At 48.1% G+C, this 17,540-nt stretch overlaps 1 protein-coding gene across 3 annotated transcripts; it reads right to left on the reverse strand.

The window, feature by feature from the left end:
- Window positions 1-3,404: 3,404 nt before the first annotated feature.
- Window positions 3,405-17,277, reverse strand: LOC140635429 (Fc receptor-like protein 1). 3 transcript variants are annotated; one of them, XM_072830099.1, is made up of 12 exons: window positions 16,697-17,277; window positions 13,173-13,199; window positions 10,721-10,990; window positions 10,186-10,236; window positions 9,381-9,668; window positions 8,943-9,218; window positions 8,497-8,610; window positions 7,448-7,475; window positions 6,377-6,459; window positions 6,097-6,165; window positions 5,409-5,440; window positions 3,405-4,490 (listed from the first exon to the last, which is right to left on the reverse strand). In XM_072830099.1, the coding sequence occupies exons 1-12, from the start codon at window positions 16,725-16,727 to the stop codon at window positions 4,410-4,412; spliced, it is 1,350 nt and encodes a 449-aa protein (XP_072686200.1). In that variant the 5' UTR covers window positions 16,728-17,277; the 3' UTR covers window positions 3,405-4,409. The 3 variants fall into 3 exon arrangements, with proteins under 3 accessions (XP_072686200.1, XP_072686201.1, XP_072686202.1); XM_072830100.1 differs by lacking the exon at window positions 10,186-10,236; XM_072830101.1 differs by lacking the exons at window positions 13,173-13,199; window positions 16,697-17,277 and adding an exon at window positions 11,594-13,155.
- Window positions 17,278-17,540: the final 263 nt, after the last annotated feature.

Consider the following 17,540-nt stretch of genomic DNA (forward strand, 5'->3'; position numbering starts at 1 on the left):
ATAAATAAATAAAAATCTTAAAAAAAAAAAAGTCTGAGGTGAGGAGGGGCACAGGGGCACTTAGTGAGGCTCTGAGTAGATATCTGAGCAGCATGTGCAACAGGGAGCAGACCTCCCTGGGTCTGTGAGGATACCTCCTGCCAAGTTGCCCGGACTCCCTGGGGGTGGCAGGCATGAAGGGGCCCCTGGGGGGATCAAAGACCATTCAATCTGAAGCTCTCTGTTTTCTGTTCTAATTGTATATGTGTGATCTGGGTAGAGGGGACATTTGGGGGCATTTAGCACACTCACCCTTAGCAGAGCCACCCACAGCTGTTTCCTTGAGTATCTTCCCAGCAGTAAATATCGGCTATTGGTGGTAGAAGACGATCAAGAACCAAGATCAGGGCAGTCCGGGTGGCTCAGCGGTTTAGTGCCGCCTTCAGCCCAGGAGCCTGCTTCTCCCTCTGCCTGTGTCTCTGCCTCTCTCTCTGTGTGTGTGTGTCTCTCATGAATAAATAAATAAAATCTTAAAAAAAAAAAAAAAGAACCAAGATCCAGATTGTACTTGTGGCTTTTGGTCTTGATTCCCCTTCCAGGGATTTGCTTATTCTTCTCACATACTCTGCTAACCACTCCTTCCGAGGTCAGGAGGTGGTGATTCACCGGTCAGAGGAAACGTGTATTCATTCAGTCAGTGATGGATAAATAGTGCATAATTTTTTAAATGCATACTTAAACAGGTAAAAAAAAAAAAAAGGGAAATTCCTCCATTACAGATAGGAGAAAAAAGGAAGTGGAAACAGAGTATTACACATGTATGTAAATTGACACTACTGATGCCCAGAGGAGGAAACTATCACAGTGGATACTTTTTGTGAACTTAGCATTTAGTCCGTGTGAAACTAGGAAGGCAAAACCCTCCATCTATAAGAGGGAGAAGCCTGAAACCAAAACACATAAAGTCTGGACCACCAGCAGGCTTTCTTTGTAATAAAAGAGTGGCTTAGTGGGAAAAAGATTCACCCACCACCAGAGATGACAAGCAACCTTGTCTTTCTATGAGCTCTGGGGGAAATAGTTTCCCCTGAGACATCAAAACCCCAGAACTGTGCCACTCCCATGGGTGAGATAAATAATTGTCATAAAAAGTGGTCCCAAGTTAGAAACGCCCCCGGGGCTTAGAAGCAGCACTTACAAAATGGCTTTTGAGGGATAATCAGAAGCACAGATCATGTGAAGCTCCTACTGTACAGAGGAAGTGTCTCCATCAACAATCACAAAACACACCAAATTATGATGAACAAGATTCAAAACGTGATTAATGCAGGTTTAAGTACCTAAACCTTCAGGAAGAAGAGCTACTTAAGACTTACAATAAATTTAATGTATTTAAGCCATTTTAAGGTGGTTAAAATAATAAAATAAAGTATTACACCCATAACAGCAAACAAAAAGGGAAATTTGAAAAGGAATAACAATAATTTTTTGAGCATTTAATGTGTGCTGTGTGTACCTCGAAGCATTTTTTTTTCGATGTTCTAAATCTTTTTAAAAATTTTATTTACATTTGGGACGCCTGGGTGGCTCAGCGGTTGAGCATCTGCCTTTGGCTCGGGGCGTCCGGGGATCAAGTCCCATATGGGGCTCCATGCATGGAGCCTGCCTGCTTCTCCTCTCTCTCTCTTTCTGCCTCTCTCTGTGTCTCTCATGAATAAGTAAATAAAATCTTTTTAAAAATAAAGTAAAATTTTATTTACATTCAATTAACATATAGTGTATTGTTAGTTTCAGAGGTAGAGTTTGGTGATTCATCAGTTGACCTTGAAGCATTTTAAACAAATGATTTTACATAATGAGCAAGACAGTGTTGTATATTAGTTAACAATTGTTATCCCAGTTTTAAGCATGAAGAAATACACAGAGATTAACTAATTTGACCAAATTGCAGTGCTAGTAAGTAAATGGTGGAATGCACCTGTAAATCCAGAAAGAGTTCAACCTTCTAGTCCCTGGGGGCTCCCACTTCATTCCTGGAGCCCTCTCTAAGGTCCAAATACTTAGCAGTGTCAGATAAAATGTAAAATATAAAAACCTACATGTGTCCTAAAAAAGAAAAAGTTAAACATTTCCATTGGCCAGAAATAGAAATGCAAGTGAGAAATGCAGCTGAGGAGATGAGAGCCAGCGAGGGTGCCAGAGAAAGACAATCATGGCACAGGCAAGAGTGGGTGCAGAGGTCCTGAGCTGGTACGACTTGATGGGGCGTGTGCATGAAGAACACTGGGGACCACACAGTTGGAGCCAATCCTGCAATGGGCAAAGTCATCCTTGAAAGAAGTTCAAAGGGTGTTAGTGTTAAGCAGAAGTACTAAACAGGAAGTTCATGTCAGATGTGTATTATCTGATGAGATAAAGTAGCATGGAAATAAAAGAAAAAAGAACAGACGACTTAATAAAAAACAGTAGATTCTTTATATTTTTTGAAAAAATACTTATCTCTATCTCACATAATTTGTTTAATTCCAAAAAGTAAAGTCATAATATAAATATAATATAAAATGCCAAAACAGGAAAAATCAGATTCTTACCTCACACCAAACATACATATGATCCTGTGGATGTATATCAAAATTATGAAAGCATTCTAAGAAAATATAAGAACATTTTTATAACATTATCACATGGGAGGGAATGTGAGGGATGTTTCTGGAATGATGGAGGAATTTTACATCATGACAAGAGTTTGGGTTACCTGGGTGCATGTGTCTGTCAGACTGATGGAGCCAAGCACCTCAAATGTGTGCACCTCATTAGATATAAATTATAAATAGTTCCTACAAAAGCTATAAGAAGAAGGCAAATGAACACAGACAATGTGCAAGGGTCAGCACAGGAAATTTTAGGAAGAACTACAGATTAACAGCCAATTTATGGGGGAAAATGTTCAACTGTATTAGTTGTTTTAAATTTTTTAATTGAGGGGCACTTGAGTGGCTCCTTCAGTTAAGCACCTGCCTTCGGCTCAGGTCCTGATCTCAGAGTCCTGGGATAGAGCCCTCTGTCGGGCTCCTGCTCAGTGGGGAGTTTACTTCTCCCTTTCCCTCTGCCCCTCCCCCTGCTGGAACTCTCTCTCTCTCTCTCTCTCTCTCGCTCTCTCGCTCTCTCGCTCTCGCTCTCTCTCTCTCTCTCAAATAAATAAAATCTTATAATAAAATAAAACAATTCAATTGCAATAACAATGATACTTTGCTCTCACAGATTGATTCTCTCATGTATTGCTGGTTGATGTATTCACTAATAGAGGCTACTACAGAGCAGTTTAAGTGTATTTAACAAGAATGTCAAATGTTCACAACCTAAAATGTCCTAATCCCTGATTTACAAATTTATCCTTCAGATGGATTTGCAGGAACACAGAAAAATGTTTGTTCAATGACATTTATTTTAGTATTATTTTTATAATATAAAATTTTTGGAAATCACCTAACATCCATCAGTGATTGAAAAGGTTAAAATATGTTAGGATAATATTTAGTTAGCAACACTGAGTTTTTAAACAATGGATACCACTTGCGGTATTAGATGTAGGAAAGGTTCTAACTTTTTACATCATAGACTTCTAAATTGTTTTAATTTGTAAGAGTTGGTGTATAATTCTTTTAAAACTAAAATATAGACTCCAAATTGTATTATCACATTTTAAAAAATTTGTTAAGTAAGAGAAGAAAAATTATATTCATAAAACTTTTAGAGGTGCAACAAATACAGAATTTTGGATGTGGTAAAACGTAGAAAGATTGTGTTTCATTATAAATTTGGGGGCATCTAGATTGACCTGTACATACAAATATGTCACTAAAATTGAATGTAGCCACAGTAACTATTTACGAAACTTTGTTTGAGTTCTAATGCACTGAGTCACATACTTTATGCAGAAACAGGATGAGTCCTGTAAGTCAGGGCAGGAGTTCTGTTCTGGGGTTGAGTACAGAGCTCGTCTGCCCTGGGCCGGGACAGCAGCCACCTCTGTGTGCAGCTGTCCTGCAGAATCACTAACCTTGTGTCCATGCAGTCTGAGTGAGCTTCACTGTCCCTCCACCCAGAGGTCCCAAGTTCTTTCACCCACTCTGTTTCCTCTGATAAAAAGAAGTTAGAACACAATTTGACGTGTGCTTAAAGAACCAGTTGGAATCGGGTTATGGTAACAAGGTCCTTCCCACTGCCATGTTCATGTTGGTTCTTTTGGGTGGTTTCTTCAAGGGCTAGAACCACTTCCACTTCACAGTAGATTCAAGAATAGTCTCTGGGAGCAAAGCACCTGGGTGAGAAGTACCAGAAAGCTGACTACCCCAGGGTCTCTGAAGAACACATTGATTCTGAGGCTTGGAGTCATGCAAGGTTTCCAAAGAGCAGAATCTTCCAGAACTTTACATAGCATCTTCATAGTCTACATCTGTAACACTTGTATCGCTTGTATTCTTCAGCCTAAAGTAAATGGCTGAGGCATCCTAAAAGCAAAGGCACATGGATAGGACCAGAGCAGGGAAGACAAATGGAACATGCTTCCATCTGGTTCTCTTCCCCAATCAGCCTGGATGCATCCTATGTGCACTCCACGCAGCACATAAAGTGGAAGACTGACCCTAGGTGAGCATTTTCAAAAGGCCTGTGTCCCCCTGGTGGGCTGCAGAGGTGCTCCTGATGAGCCATATGCTCAACCAAACATGCAAACTCCCGTTCTAATAGACCACTCTTAGGCAGTTCCACGGGTGGTCGTTATTTTTTTTTTTTAAGGATTTTGTACTCATAAACTACATTTAACATGTCACTAGAGTTTACCAAGGATACAAATTCTGTCCTGAGACATCTGGCTACGCTACCACACTAGACAAACTTACAAAGCACCTACTGTTCTTGCACATATATGGAGCTAAAATTCCTGCAATTTTCTGGAAGTATTTTTGTATTACCAGTGATGTGTTGAATTTTTCAAGGTTTACAAATTACTGAGTTGACACAAACCACTATCAGTTTAGCTTTGTTCAATATTAATTTGGTTTTCCACAGATTGTGTGGTTAACCTCACAATACAAAGCGGTGTGTGTGTGGTTCAACATTATTTCAGGATAAAGATTTTCGAAGAATAGAATTTTTAGACCAGTCATGCACTAGAGTGTAACTACAAATCATCCATGTCTCCATGGCTAAAGGAAACACCTGTGCAAACCTCCACAGTTCCCTTGTACAGTGAGGCTTTACTGTAATGATGGAATGTTTTTCCCACTGTGTGGGGAGATAAGGGAAGAGATGGTCCACAGAGATCTTTTGTTTTTCCTAAGTGGCCATAGTTTTAAAAGTTTGAGAACCAGTTCCTAGAAGACAGAGAGAAGAGCAGGAACGAAAGTACAGGAAGGATTTTAACTCACCTGGTCCTCGGTATGTGTCCTCAGGGGATTTGCTGGGGAATAAAAGATGTGTCAGATGTCATTTATATTTAAAGTCCTTCACTAACCTCATGCTAATAAAGGCTTCTTCTCCTATCTGCAGGAGTGTCTGTTTGCTATTCCTCTTCGTTTATACATTAGCTAATTAATTTAAATCCTTCGTAATTTAATGTAATTTAAATCAATCACATTGATTTTCATCAATATTTTTAGTCTTGCTTTTCTGCCTATCACAAACATGATTTCTTCACTGTAAAGAAAATGATGGGCAGCCTAGGGGTGGGCAGGTGAGTAGGTTCCCTGGGCATTTACTCTTTTCACATTTCTGGACACACCAGGTATGGATAGAACAACAGCAGCAAGTGGGCAGCCGTGTAGGTGCCACAGAGAGTGCGGGCACGGGGCCACTCAGAGAGGACAGGCGGACACCACCACCCCAGCTGCCACCTTGACAGTAGGCGCTGAGCTAGCACCTGCACTGGGCTGTCTACTCAGGGCCCCCAGACCCAAGGCCAGTGCTCAGAAAGGCAGAGCGGAGCCCAGAGCCAGCTCCAAAGCAGAGCAGCAGCGCCCAAGGACACTTCCTATATGTCATTCGCGGCCACTGATTTATCCTCTTTGCTCCAGGAAAGACAAAAGTCAGAGACAAATTTAGTCCCTCACATCTCACCTGCTGCTTGCCGCTCCTGCTGCGTATGGTACACCAAAGAGTAAATCTCGTCCCCGCTTACGACATTCACTGAAAAAGAAAGGAGGTGTGACACAGTCCTTTCTTCCTGCCACTTATGTCACTCCGTGCCAACCACCTGTCACCACGAGGACAGATGTGCTGTCTGTTCACCGAGGTGACTGGGACACAGCAGGCACGGAGTGGGCCAGCAGACTTCACCCCCCTGTCCCTTCCTCAGCTCACTGTAGCTACTTGGGCCAGGCCATTTGGGAAACCTCACCATTTTCATATACAGACTGTCCTTGCAGTGGGGCAGCTGAGTTGACGTAGTTGGAAGCTTGTGGCACAGGGCGGGGAGGGCTCCTGCAGACAGGGAAACACACGCTAACTAGGTGGGACAGCATCCCAGACACCCCAGACATCACCATCCAGGGTTGTGAGCAAGACATCGAAGCAGAGAAGCCTGTTAGCAAGGGTCCTGAGCAGAATAAGGACTTTTGGGGAAAAATCGGCAGTCAGCTCAGCTGCGTGGTACAAGCCCTGTACCTGGGCCGAGCAGGGCACGGCAGTCTTCTGGAGTGTAGAGCCCATGAGCGCAGGTCTTTACCTGATGGGCTCAGTGTGGCATTGCCCACACCTGGAATAGTGCCCCTCCCATCACAGGGGCTCAGTGAACATTGAATGATGAATATTAACTCCTCCCGATGGAGAACAGGCTGCTAGGCAGGACAGGCAGCTTGTGGAAAGGAAAGAAGAAGGTGAACGTGGGGGTACGTGTACTCCTGGAAGACTACTCCAATTTGGGAAAATAATCTGATTTTTGTCAGCATAAACAACGACACAGCATAAAAATATGTCAACTAATCATTGATATTCCCAGGTGCAAGTGTTTTAAAAATCTTTTCCTTCTCTAAACTAAACAGCTTCACCAGCGAGTTTTCAGGATGGTTATCACTCTCTGGCCTGAGTGATAGAAAAACACACATATCTTCATGCCTCTGAGACGCTTCCAGGATCTCGGGATCCTGTTCTCCTGCCTCATCAGAATGACTCCTAGGCCCTCAGATATTGGTCAATTGATTGAATGAATCAATTCATTGGTGAATGTGTGAAATGGTCAAAGTAGTTCAATGAAGGAGGTAAATTAGGAAGAATGACAGAGAAGGATTTAAATTAATTAATGCACAAACGAAGAGGAATGACAAATGGACACTCAGTTGCCAGTGAGAGAACTGTGGAGTGGAAGGTGGGATAATAAAATATGCAACAAACACATGAGAGGGGACAACACAAAGCTGTTAAGATAGGTTTTTCTGCATTATCGGTGCACACAGAGGGAGCAGAGCCTCACCTGGGCAGGTCCCTGGCCGGACGTCTTCCTACAAGTCAAGCAGATGAGCAAACATGTCAAAAGGGGGAATGTGAATGTCATTGTTTGCAGATGGGCCTCGTGTGGGGACTGCTCTTTGGGCCAGGGTGCTCTCATGTACCAGAGAGCGTGCTGGCGATCATTTACGCAGATCCCTCACTTTGCAGGCAAGGAGACTCAGTACAGGATGGTTAGTCGAGCTTCCCAGACAGCTCATACCAGAGCGAGGACCTGAGCCCAAGTCTCTGAAGCCGAACACCTATTGCACTTTTTGCTTTTGGCTTTAATAACACACTACCTACTCTTGTCACAACAGGGGTCCTCAGAAGCAGACACTGCCACGGCCATGTTACAGATGGGGTGAGGTGCCCCCAGGTGCCAGACAAGCTTGGAATTTAAATGAGAATCTCACACCGTCTTCATCTTGCTCAGTGGAGAACAAGAGTCCAACATTAAATACACCAATAAATATGTAATTACCAACTGTAATTAGTAATAGCCAGGTGAAGCTAAATAACTTGGTGCTCTGATGAGGAGTAGGATGAGAGCATTGTAGGCTGTGTGGCCGGGTGAAGCCTCTCAGGGAAAAAGACATTTAAGATGAAAAGCAGGAGAGACCCCGCAGCCAGCAGGATGTAAGGATACATGGACGAGCATTCCAGAAGGGGGAAAATTACATCATGATGCTCTGGGGGGTTGAGAACTGAGCCAGTGACTATAACTGGGGGGTGGTCAGCAGAGCAGGAATTGCTGTGCTTCTCTTCCAGTGGCTGACTAATTATCTTAAAGAGAGTCACAGCTTTGAGTGAAGATTAGATCCAGAAGCACCAGACATCAGCTGAACCCCAACTGATCACGGGGCGCAGGGAGAGGGCAGGACTTGACCAGACACTGCTAGGGGCCGGAAGCAGATCGCGGTTTGGGTTGCTGGCAGGACATTTCCTGTCCCTCACCATGGACACATCCCCAGTCGTGCCTATTTCCATGAAAACAAAGGTCACAGTAACAAAATACCCGAAATAAATACTAACCTATTTTTTTCTTGAGCCAACAGCAGAATAGGGCCATAATGGTGGGACCGAGGACGCCAAGCAGCCCCTCCAAGATTCCTGAGGTGAGCAGTTCCTCTCTGTCCTCCACGGGCACTGAGGGGAGAGGTCTACACATGAGCCCCCGTGCAAGGTGCTGGCCTTGGGAGAGCAGATGTCTCGAGGCTGGGCTGAGGCCAAGGTCTGCTCCTCCAGAGTGAGGGGGGCAGGGGTGGCAGGCCTGAATGATGTGACTTGCAGCTCATCACACTGATGGCAGGAGAGAGGCACCAGCCTTCACATGCTCTGTGCCCCTCAGACATACCTCCCAGGACAGCACCACCCACAGACACTCCATCGTTGGTAGCACAGTGCCAGAAATTCTGTGGGGTCAGGATGCTGGAAAGAGGCATTGATTGACCAAGACAGTTCAACAGCCTGAGCTGTACCTGTGATGTTGAGTGTCACCACCTCGCTGTGCTGGGCCCCCAGGCCATTGTCAGCTTCACAGGAGTAGTTTCCAGAATGCTCCATGGTCAGAGAGAGGTTGAAGGACGCTCCTCCAGAGGGGGCTGAGCTGCTTCCCAGGGTGACATTCTCATGATAAAACTGGTACAGGATCGGGGGAGAGCCCCCGTGGGCCTCACAGTGAAGCTCTACCATGTCCCCAGGGAAGACCTGGGCCCCAGGCACCTTGAGGGTGAGGATGGGGCGGGACACTGGACCTGAGGGAGATGGCGGGCCATCAGAGAGGGTTCCCATGTCGTGACAGACCCATAATCCCTGCCCACACAAGCTCAACCCCCTTGAACTTCCCCGGGGTAACCCAGGGGAACGTGGAGCCCAGCTAGTGGGGATGCTAGCGAGACAGAAGGTCGCAAACTTACTTCTAACGGTGATGCTCACGAGCTCGCTAACACTGGGGCCGTAGCCGTTGTCGGCCGTGCAGTAGTATTTCTCCGAATCACTCTCCGTTACCCTTGGGATCTCGAAATTCGCGGATAGTGAGCGCTGGGTCTTTGTTTCCAGGTTCAAACCCAGGGCCCCTTTGTACCAGGAGAAGGTGATGTGTCCCGTGCCCTGGGTGGCCAAACAGATGAGAACCAGCTTCTTTCCCTTCTGCACTTGTCCCTCTGGAGGCTGTGTCTCCAAGCTCACATTCCAGACCGGGACTCCTACACAAACACAAGGTGACACAGGTGGGGTGACCGTCCTGAAAGCAAAGGTCTTAGGTAAAGCCAATAATTTGTACAGTTTAATGGTGGCAGGTGGTGGTATTCTGAAGGGTGTTTTTGCTGATTTGGGTCAGCCTTGGTCAGGTGGATGGTGGTAGGGTGAGGAAGGCCAATGGGTACAGCACCCCCTCCCTCCAGGACCCTGGCTTCTCAAACCCTCACTCTACAAGGCACAGCAATACAGTGGCCATAGTCCAGATTGCAGATCAAGCTTTCTGGCCTGGAATGCTGGTTGTACATCTTACTGTGTGTGCTCCAATGGCTTCTCTTCTCTGTTCTCTGAGACTCAGTTCCCAGTCTAAACAATGTGAGAGGTCATGATAGTTATCTCCTACAGCTGGGGCGGTTCCATTACATAATGCATTTGGGGCCTAGAGCGGGGCCTGCTGCCCAGCAGTTGTTGGTTCTGGTCCAGCCTCACCAGTGCTGAGTTTTGAGCAAGGGTAGGAAAGCCAACCTTCTGGAGGAATTCCACATCCGCTTCCCGGCACCATGGACGCATCCTTGTCTGAGAATGGGGGAGGACGTTAGAGTGTCCACCCTGATGTGGAGTGACATGGTTCAGAGTCACAAAACACTCCCTTCTCTTCCTCTCTTTCAAAACCCAGCCCCAGCCTCTCCTCCGGGAGCTTCCTGCACAAAGCCAGCCCTTACCATCCAGGTCTGGTTTCTGCAGCTCCCTTGACTCCCACCACCACCACGCGTTTCCTCCTAGCCGTGGAGAGTGCCGAGGGCACTTCTGGACATCACGGGCCATGATTATGTAGTGATTCACCCCCACTCTCCAGCACCGGAGGACACAGTGAGGGGTTCCTAAGACTCCTCTGTGCACTTGAGCAGGATTAGCAAGAATAAGGGAAGACCCCTCAAGGACTCTGATAAGGAGAGAAGCTCAGGCACAGGCAAGCTTCCGACAGCTCCTCCTTCTGCAGGGAAGAGCAAACCCGTGCCCTACCTGAGTCAGCCCCCAGTGCAGGGCCCCCCACGCTCACCTTGCACCTGTATCTGGATCCTTGGGCTCCGAGTGACTTTCTGTGCCGAGGTCTTTGCTTCACACCAGTAGGATCCCGAGTCTTTCCTCCACACAGTGGGAACCTGGAGCACCGGGTCACTGCCACAGCCCAGATCCAGGGCCTGGTCATCTCTGAAGAAGCAGAACTGGAGCTGGTCATCCAGCTGCTGAGAAGTGGCCTCAGTCTCACAGGTCAGGGTCATTGATCTCCCCTCCAAGGGCCAGGAGGGCCTGGCTGTCAGATGCAGTGCTAGAGAGGAGGACAAAAGACATGCCAGGGAAATGGGTTTCAGAGTTCCTGTAAGAGGCACGTTGTGTTCTCAACATTTGAAACAAGGCCCAAACAACCTGCATATTGAGTGCAGAGACCACCCCCCAGCTCAGCACCACCTGCCCCTGGGCAGCACCTCCTCTCTCCACAAGGCAACCTCCATCTTCAGCTTGATTCCCACTCTGTGAGTTAAAACCCCCTGTTTTGGAGACAGGACAGGGTGCTGATGACCGTTATCAGAGATGGTAAAGCCTGAGGTTTCAGAAAAAGTGAGTGTGTCTCATTCATTCTTGTTGTAAACTAGTTGGTTATCTTCTGCCCACCCCGCCGGGCATCCCAGAGCCACACTGTCTTTCATGGACAGAATGTGACACCAGAGGGTCTGCCAATCAGGGGAAGTTAGAGGAATTCAGTGCTTTCTTTATGGATTGTCTCCCACCCCTGTTAGTGCTGCTCCCCATGGAAGGAACAGGCTCACACTTGCCTGAAAGTGCCACGTGCCCACACCCAGCTCCCTGGCTCTGGGATTTCATGCAAACCTCTGTAGAAGCCACAGTTGTGAGGGACAATTTCAATCCATACCTTAACCCTCAGGAATGTCTCCCTTGTTGGCTGTAAGGGCTCTTCTCGGGGTGGGCTACAGACGGGCAAAGCTGGGTCCCGCTTCCCTTCGTCTCCATCGGCCCAGCTGCAGCACCCAGGAAACACCAAATCCCTGAGTACACTGGCTCTTGAGGCATGTGTCTATCCAACTCAGAGCCTCTGCTCTTTAGGAAAGTTTAGGAAGTTTCCCTCCTCACCAGATGAAAATGCCAAGTGTTCTCAATCGCAGAGAGGTGATTGCTGCACCAACACCTATCATCCTCCAGCCTGGCTCCTCGAATGCTTTACCCAAGCACTTTTAAAACTCAATTCCAACACTGGTACCAGGATGTTTGCTCTGGGACCTGGGATTCCTGTGCACTGGGGGCTGTTTTCTCTCCTTGGAAAAATGCAGTCCCCAGAGCACTGCGGACAGCACAGCTCTTGGACAAAGAAGGGAATAAAGCAGACATCTAGGCACCTGACCCCACCCTTCTGAATGGGGCGGGTGGTGTAGAGCAGACACCGGACAGGCAGTTTGCAAGGGCGGGAGCTCAGTCTTGCAGCTCGGAACTTGTTTCAGATCATTCTCAGGTATTCCCCGGAGTACCTGGCAAATGCCGGGGGGTGGAAGCTTTGTTTCTTCTGGATGTGGTTTTGGATTTCTGCTTAGGCTCAGATTGGGCACATGCATTTGTAGGGTGAAAGGGTCAGGCATGAGGCATGTTGGCACTAACCCTCGGCCTGAGTTCAGCTTGGACAAACCTTAGGAGAGCACCCAGAAGGCTGGTTTGGCCCTAAATATCTCTGGCCACTGGCCCTCCAGAGCTTTGTCCCCTGGCTGTACGTGTGACCTGTGTTCTTGAGGTGACAGGAAGTCTCTTTGAGCCCTGGGGTTAGTGCCCTAAGTATAAGAGAGCAGTTCTGATGTATCCTGGGTTGAAACCCACTTCAGTGGAAGATTCCTTCTGGGGGAAATCTTCCTCCTCTCTTCGTCTGGTAAAGGTGAATCAGAATCCGAGCAATGGCAGGTTTGCACCAACCAGGGCCTCAGAAGGAAGCCGCACAGGGCAGCAGTTGTGGCGACAGAGCAGGGCCGGGAATGCAAAGGAGGCAGAGAGCTACTGCACTTTCACATGACCCAGGGGCCGACCGTCATGTCCTCCACGGATGTCAGATGGCAGTGTTTCCACCGTCACTCCTTGGGGAGCCCTCTATGGGGAGACAAGGGGCCTTGGAGCCCCCCAGGCTGGGAAGGCAGAGATTCTTCTAATATCTATCTTCCACACTCTCTGACTTCCTGTGGAAGCGCATCTCCCTTCCTGAGCTCACACTTCCCACAGAAAGGACTGTGGTTTTGAGAAGGTCAGAGCAAGGCCTGCTCTCCTAGCTGAGCAGCCATGTGTCAGGTGCACAAACTGGTCTGAACACAGGCAGCTGGTCCCCGGGGGAGCCGCTGTCATAGTAGACCTCAGCGGCTGTCACCAAATGTCACACAGCATCCACGGGCCCCCTGCATGGACCGGCCCAGTGACAAGATGCCTGCAGACCATGAAGAGGAAAGGGAAGTGCTACGTACCTTCACTGGTTGGTTCTCGGGGTTGAGCTAGGAGAGAATTCAGGAGACATCAGTGCCAGTGTGGATGGCCCATGGGCAGCCCCATGCTGCTCTCCGCATGTCCTCCCCCACTCCCTCTTCCCCCCTTCCCCTCCCATCTCTCCTTGGCTCTTGCCCCCTGTTCTTCTCCCTCTGCCCTTTTTTACCTCTTCCTCTCCTATGTGCCCCATCACCACACAGTTCCCTTCGTGGTTGGGAAATCATTCCCAGTCATTGCTCCCATCCATGATTAGGAGGTGGTGCCTTTGTTTCATGGCTCTCACTCCCCTGGCCCTCATCCCTCCTCTCAAATGTCCTGACAACCCCAGCCTGGGCCGACCACAGTGACAACAGCTAGGTCCTGCTTCACACTCAGTGCCCTTTATGCACCAATGTCTTGGCAGAGGAGGTCCACAGAAGGGATTTGGATTTCTCCAAAGATCCTCCCATACCCCAAGGGCTTGACTGTAGTGTTGCAGCATGAGGATCAAGAACAGAACATTCTGGGGAGCTGCAGGCTCTGCAGCCAGAGAGCACGGACCTGAACGCTGCCTCTTTTTCTTACAAACTGTTCTACCCCAGGAAGACGCTTCACCTCTCTGGGCTCTACTTTCCTTTTCTGTGAAATGTAGGTAATAATAGACTTACTTTCCAGAGTTTCTGCGAAGATTAAATATATTGGTATCCATAAAATGCTTAGAATCATGCTTGGCATTTATTTCACATTCAGTAAATATTACTCATTATTGCTACCTATTCGAGCCCATGTTTACTCTGAGATGCTTAGCCTGCTATTTTAGCTTATTTGTTCCTCAGCAGAATGCAATCAGTGGAGCTGGCATGAAAATCACATTTTTTAAGCCACCCATACTACAAACAATTTCGAGTGCTTACTGTGTGCCAGGCACTGCACGTGGGATTGGGTTTGTAAGAATGAATGTGAACAACAGTGTTTGCCATCAAGGAATTTAGAGAGAGAGCCAAATCAATATATAACCTGATTTCAGAGAGCAATCAGTGCTATAGGAGAGCTGAAGCCGCAAGATAGGTTGGAGTGTCTCAGGATGGTCTTGACTCTTAGGAGAGATGCTAACTGAGTAGAAAACAGAATGAAAGTAGAGAGCTGCCTTCTGAGTGTTTGGAAACAAGCACCCCTGGCACCGAATGAGCAAATGCAAAGGACCTGAGAAGAAATGAACTCATGGGGGGAGGAAGGAGAGGCGGTGCCCCTAGAGTGGATACAGAGGCAGCAGTGGGCACTGGTGTGGTGGGAGGTGGTCAGAGCCAGTCATGGAGGGCTTCCTGGATTTGGCCCCAGGTCTGGATTTCATTCCAGGTATGATGGGGAGCTGTGGGCAGTTCTGATTCCTTACGCTTGTAAAATCACTCTTACCCTGGGAGAAGGGCAGACCACGGTCATGCAGGAGCAGCAGAGAGGACACTTGTAGCGATTTAGTCAGGAAGACGGAGGACACCAGCTCAGGCTAAGCAGGGCTGCCCGTGAAGGGGAAGATTCCAGTATAAATTTGAAAGCAGAATCAGTAAGAATTACTTACAGTTTGGAGGTCAAGTGTAGAAGAAAGAGAAGAAGGAGTATAGGTCTTAGATTTTTGGCAGCAGCCTCTGGAAGAGTGGAGGTCACCGTAGGAAACAGGTTAAGTGAGGGGAACATACAGGAGATCAGGACATGTGTTTGGCCGTGTGGAGTGCAAGGTGTCGATGGGACAGCTGAGTGGCCATTGATGCATGAAAAGTGCTCAGAGGAGAGACCAGAGCTGGGAAAGGAGCTTGAGTTTAAGAACAAAGTGGAGCTGAAGTGTCTGAACTGGGCTGGGAAGTGAGTGCCAGTGGAGCATGAGGTCTGGGCACCAGCCTTAGGGCAAGTCCAACCCTGATGGCCAGGAAGCAACAAAAATTGAGTTAGAAAGAAAACCAGCAGCCTGTGGTGTTCCAGAAGCTGAGGTAAGAAGTGCTTCCAGAAGACAGAGCGAAGGAACACCCCTGAGAGGCCGAGGGAAAGGAAGCTGAAAACAGAGCCTGGGTCAGGGTGACATGGAGAGGGTTGGTGGTCTCAGCGGGAGCCATGGAGGGGACAGAAGGTGGGCAACCGTGGCTCAAAGAAGGGTGAGGGGGACCTGTCAGCACCGAGAACCGGCCAGTGGTCACCGGGGCTTAGGAACCTGGAGGGTTTGTTGCCAAAGGGATGGAGGCCAGGAGGGAGGGTTTGAGGCAATGGAAATGCTCTGCATCTTGATGGTCCTGGTGCTCACATGACTGCAGATCCTTCTGAAAAATCATAGATGGTGCATCAAAGAAGTGAATTTTACTGTCATGTAAGTTAAAAATGAGTTTGAGACAGGAAGGATGGGAGGAGCTGAAGCACTCCCAGCAGCTCCCTGGAAATTTTGTGAAAGGGAGCAGGCCACTGTCAGGGCACATTTCCGTCGTTTTAGGAGAAAAGACATGGTGGCATGTTTGTATATTTACAGGACTAACCCAGAATGAAGAAATGTAGTGACGGCACAGTGATGGCTGTAAGAAAGTGAGAGCATCAAGGACCCATGCACAAGGGAGGAGTCCCGTCCTACACCGGAGGATGGGAAGTGTGGTCCTGATGAGGGACACACAGCAGGGGCGGGGGTTTGCAGACACGGCTGTGGAAAGCTGAGGACGTTCTCTTTTCATGGCTTTCCTTCCTCGTGACGTGCAGCCAGCTTATAAACTGAGAGCGAGGAGGAGGAGTTTGAGGAGACAGAGAAGGTAGCAGACAGTGGTTTGAGTGTGAAGCACTGACTAGGAAGGTGTAGGAGTGTCACTGGCCCTGCCAGTGCCACCACAGACGTGTGCCCTATATATAAAGGGACATGAGTTAAGGGGTGATGCCTTCCATGTGAAGTCACATTCAGCTGCCTAGGCACTAGTGTGAAGCGTGTTGATGGAGAGATGTAGCCGGGGGAATGTTGGGCCAGCCCCAGCATCTCAGCTGAGGGGCGGGGGTGCGGAAGACAGTAACTAGCAGGGAAAAGTCACTCTGGGAGGTTCAGAAGGGAAGTTGCAAATGCAATGTGGCCAGTGGGTGGGATTGCAGTAGGGTGCCGAAAACAGGGATTTTGAAAGCCAACTGTTGTTGGTAATGATAAATTCTAGGATGTGATGGTATGAATGAGGGACCAAGGACAGAGGATAGAGAAAGACGTTGACGGCAAGCACAAGGAACAAAGAGCCCAGTCTGCTGTGTGAATTATCCCCACGGCTATTGACAACAGGAGAACAAAGACAGATTTCATATCAGAAGGAAAGACAGACACTCAATGTTTCCTATGAGATAAAAACCAAAATGATAGTTTTCTTCAAACATCTGGCTGTCCAGTCTTTACCACCCACTGCCTGACTCAGAGCTGCCAGTTGGAGGCAGAGATCTTGGCATCGGTGGGCACAAGTGGAGACCTCAGAGGGATGGGGGCACTGGGGCTGGGACCCCACACTCACTGGCACATCCTACTCACCGCACAGCAACAGCACGAGCCCCAGCAGCATGAGGACCAGGTCAGGGACTGTCACTCAGATATTTATCCTCCAGCTCAGAGAGGCAGCGGCTGGTCTGAAGGTTGAGGAAGTCGGGATGGGAAGTCCCACTGCAGCACGTTTACAGAAATAGAAGAACGAGAGCCTCCCAAGGCCCACCTCTATTTCCTCTCCAGTGAAGGCTGGTTCCCTGTCCACAACTTGAAGAGCGTGGTGCACTTTAGCACATTAGGACCTCCCGCAAGAGCTCAGTGGAGTCTCAAAGGACGTTTCCCACAAGTGATTTCTGACTTTGCAGAGCACTCCTCAGACTGCGGTCCTGCAGAAGGCAGTGGGTGCTGTCCTGGATGGGAAGGATGTCCCCTCCACCCCGCCCACTCGGTGTACACTCTCGCTTCTCAGCAGTTCCACGCTGTCACTCTGTGCATGAACATCCGAGCTTTGCCAGGTGGACTGTCACTGGGGTTACGCGCAAGGCCTGACAGATTATGGTGAGTACGGGGTCAAGCTATTTGTAAGATACTCCCACCCATATTTAAACTTTTATGGGGTAGTGGTCAGTGAAGCAAAAACAGATGAAAAACAGTATCACAGGAAGTTACCACCTGGGGGGGTGTTTGTAAGTGAAATACAGGAAATAAGCATAGGCAAATTAGCTTCTGGATGTTGGGGACAGTTCATCATGATCACTGCCCCTCCCCACATCAGGTGTGTGTCATCTCTCCCATCCCTCCCTGGAGCACCCTGGCACTCCTGGTCCTCGGCACCTGGAGCCTGCATGTAATTTAGATCATGCTTAGAAGACAATAAACCATCTTAATTTCC

Source organism: Canis lupus, chromosome 6 (assembly GCF_048164855.1).
Source record: "Canis lupus baileyi chromosome 6, mCanLup2.hap1, whole genome shotgun sequence".
NCBI classification, from domain to species: Eukaryota; Metazoa; Chordata; class Mammalia; order Carnivora; family Canidae; genus Canis; species Canis lupus.

What these genes read in the sequence shown, in the direction of transcription:
- LOC140635429 (XM_072830099.1), bottom strand. Translation starts at nt 16,727, where the DNA reads ATGCTGCTGGGGCTCGTGCTGTTGCTGTGCG. An exon ending in TTGGCTCAAGAAAAAAATAG is followed by an intron (nt 7,476 to 8,496) that starts GTTAGTATTTAT and finishes CTTGACTTGTAG; the next exon opens with GAAGACGTCCGGCCAGGGAC. An exon ending in CCGGCCAGGGACCTGCCCAG is followed by an intron (nt 6,460 to 7,447) that starts GTGAGGCTCTGC and finishes CCCTGTCTGCAG; the next exon opens with GAGCCCTCCCCGCCCTGTGC.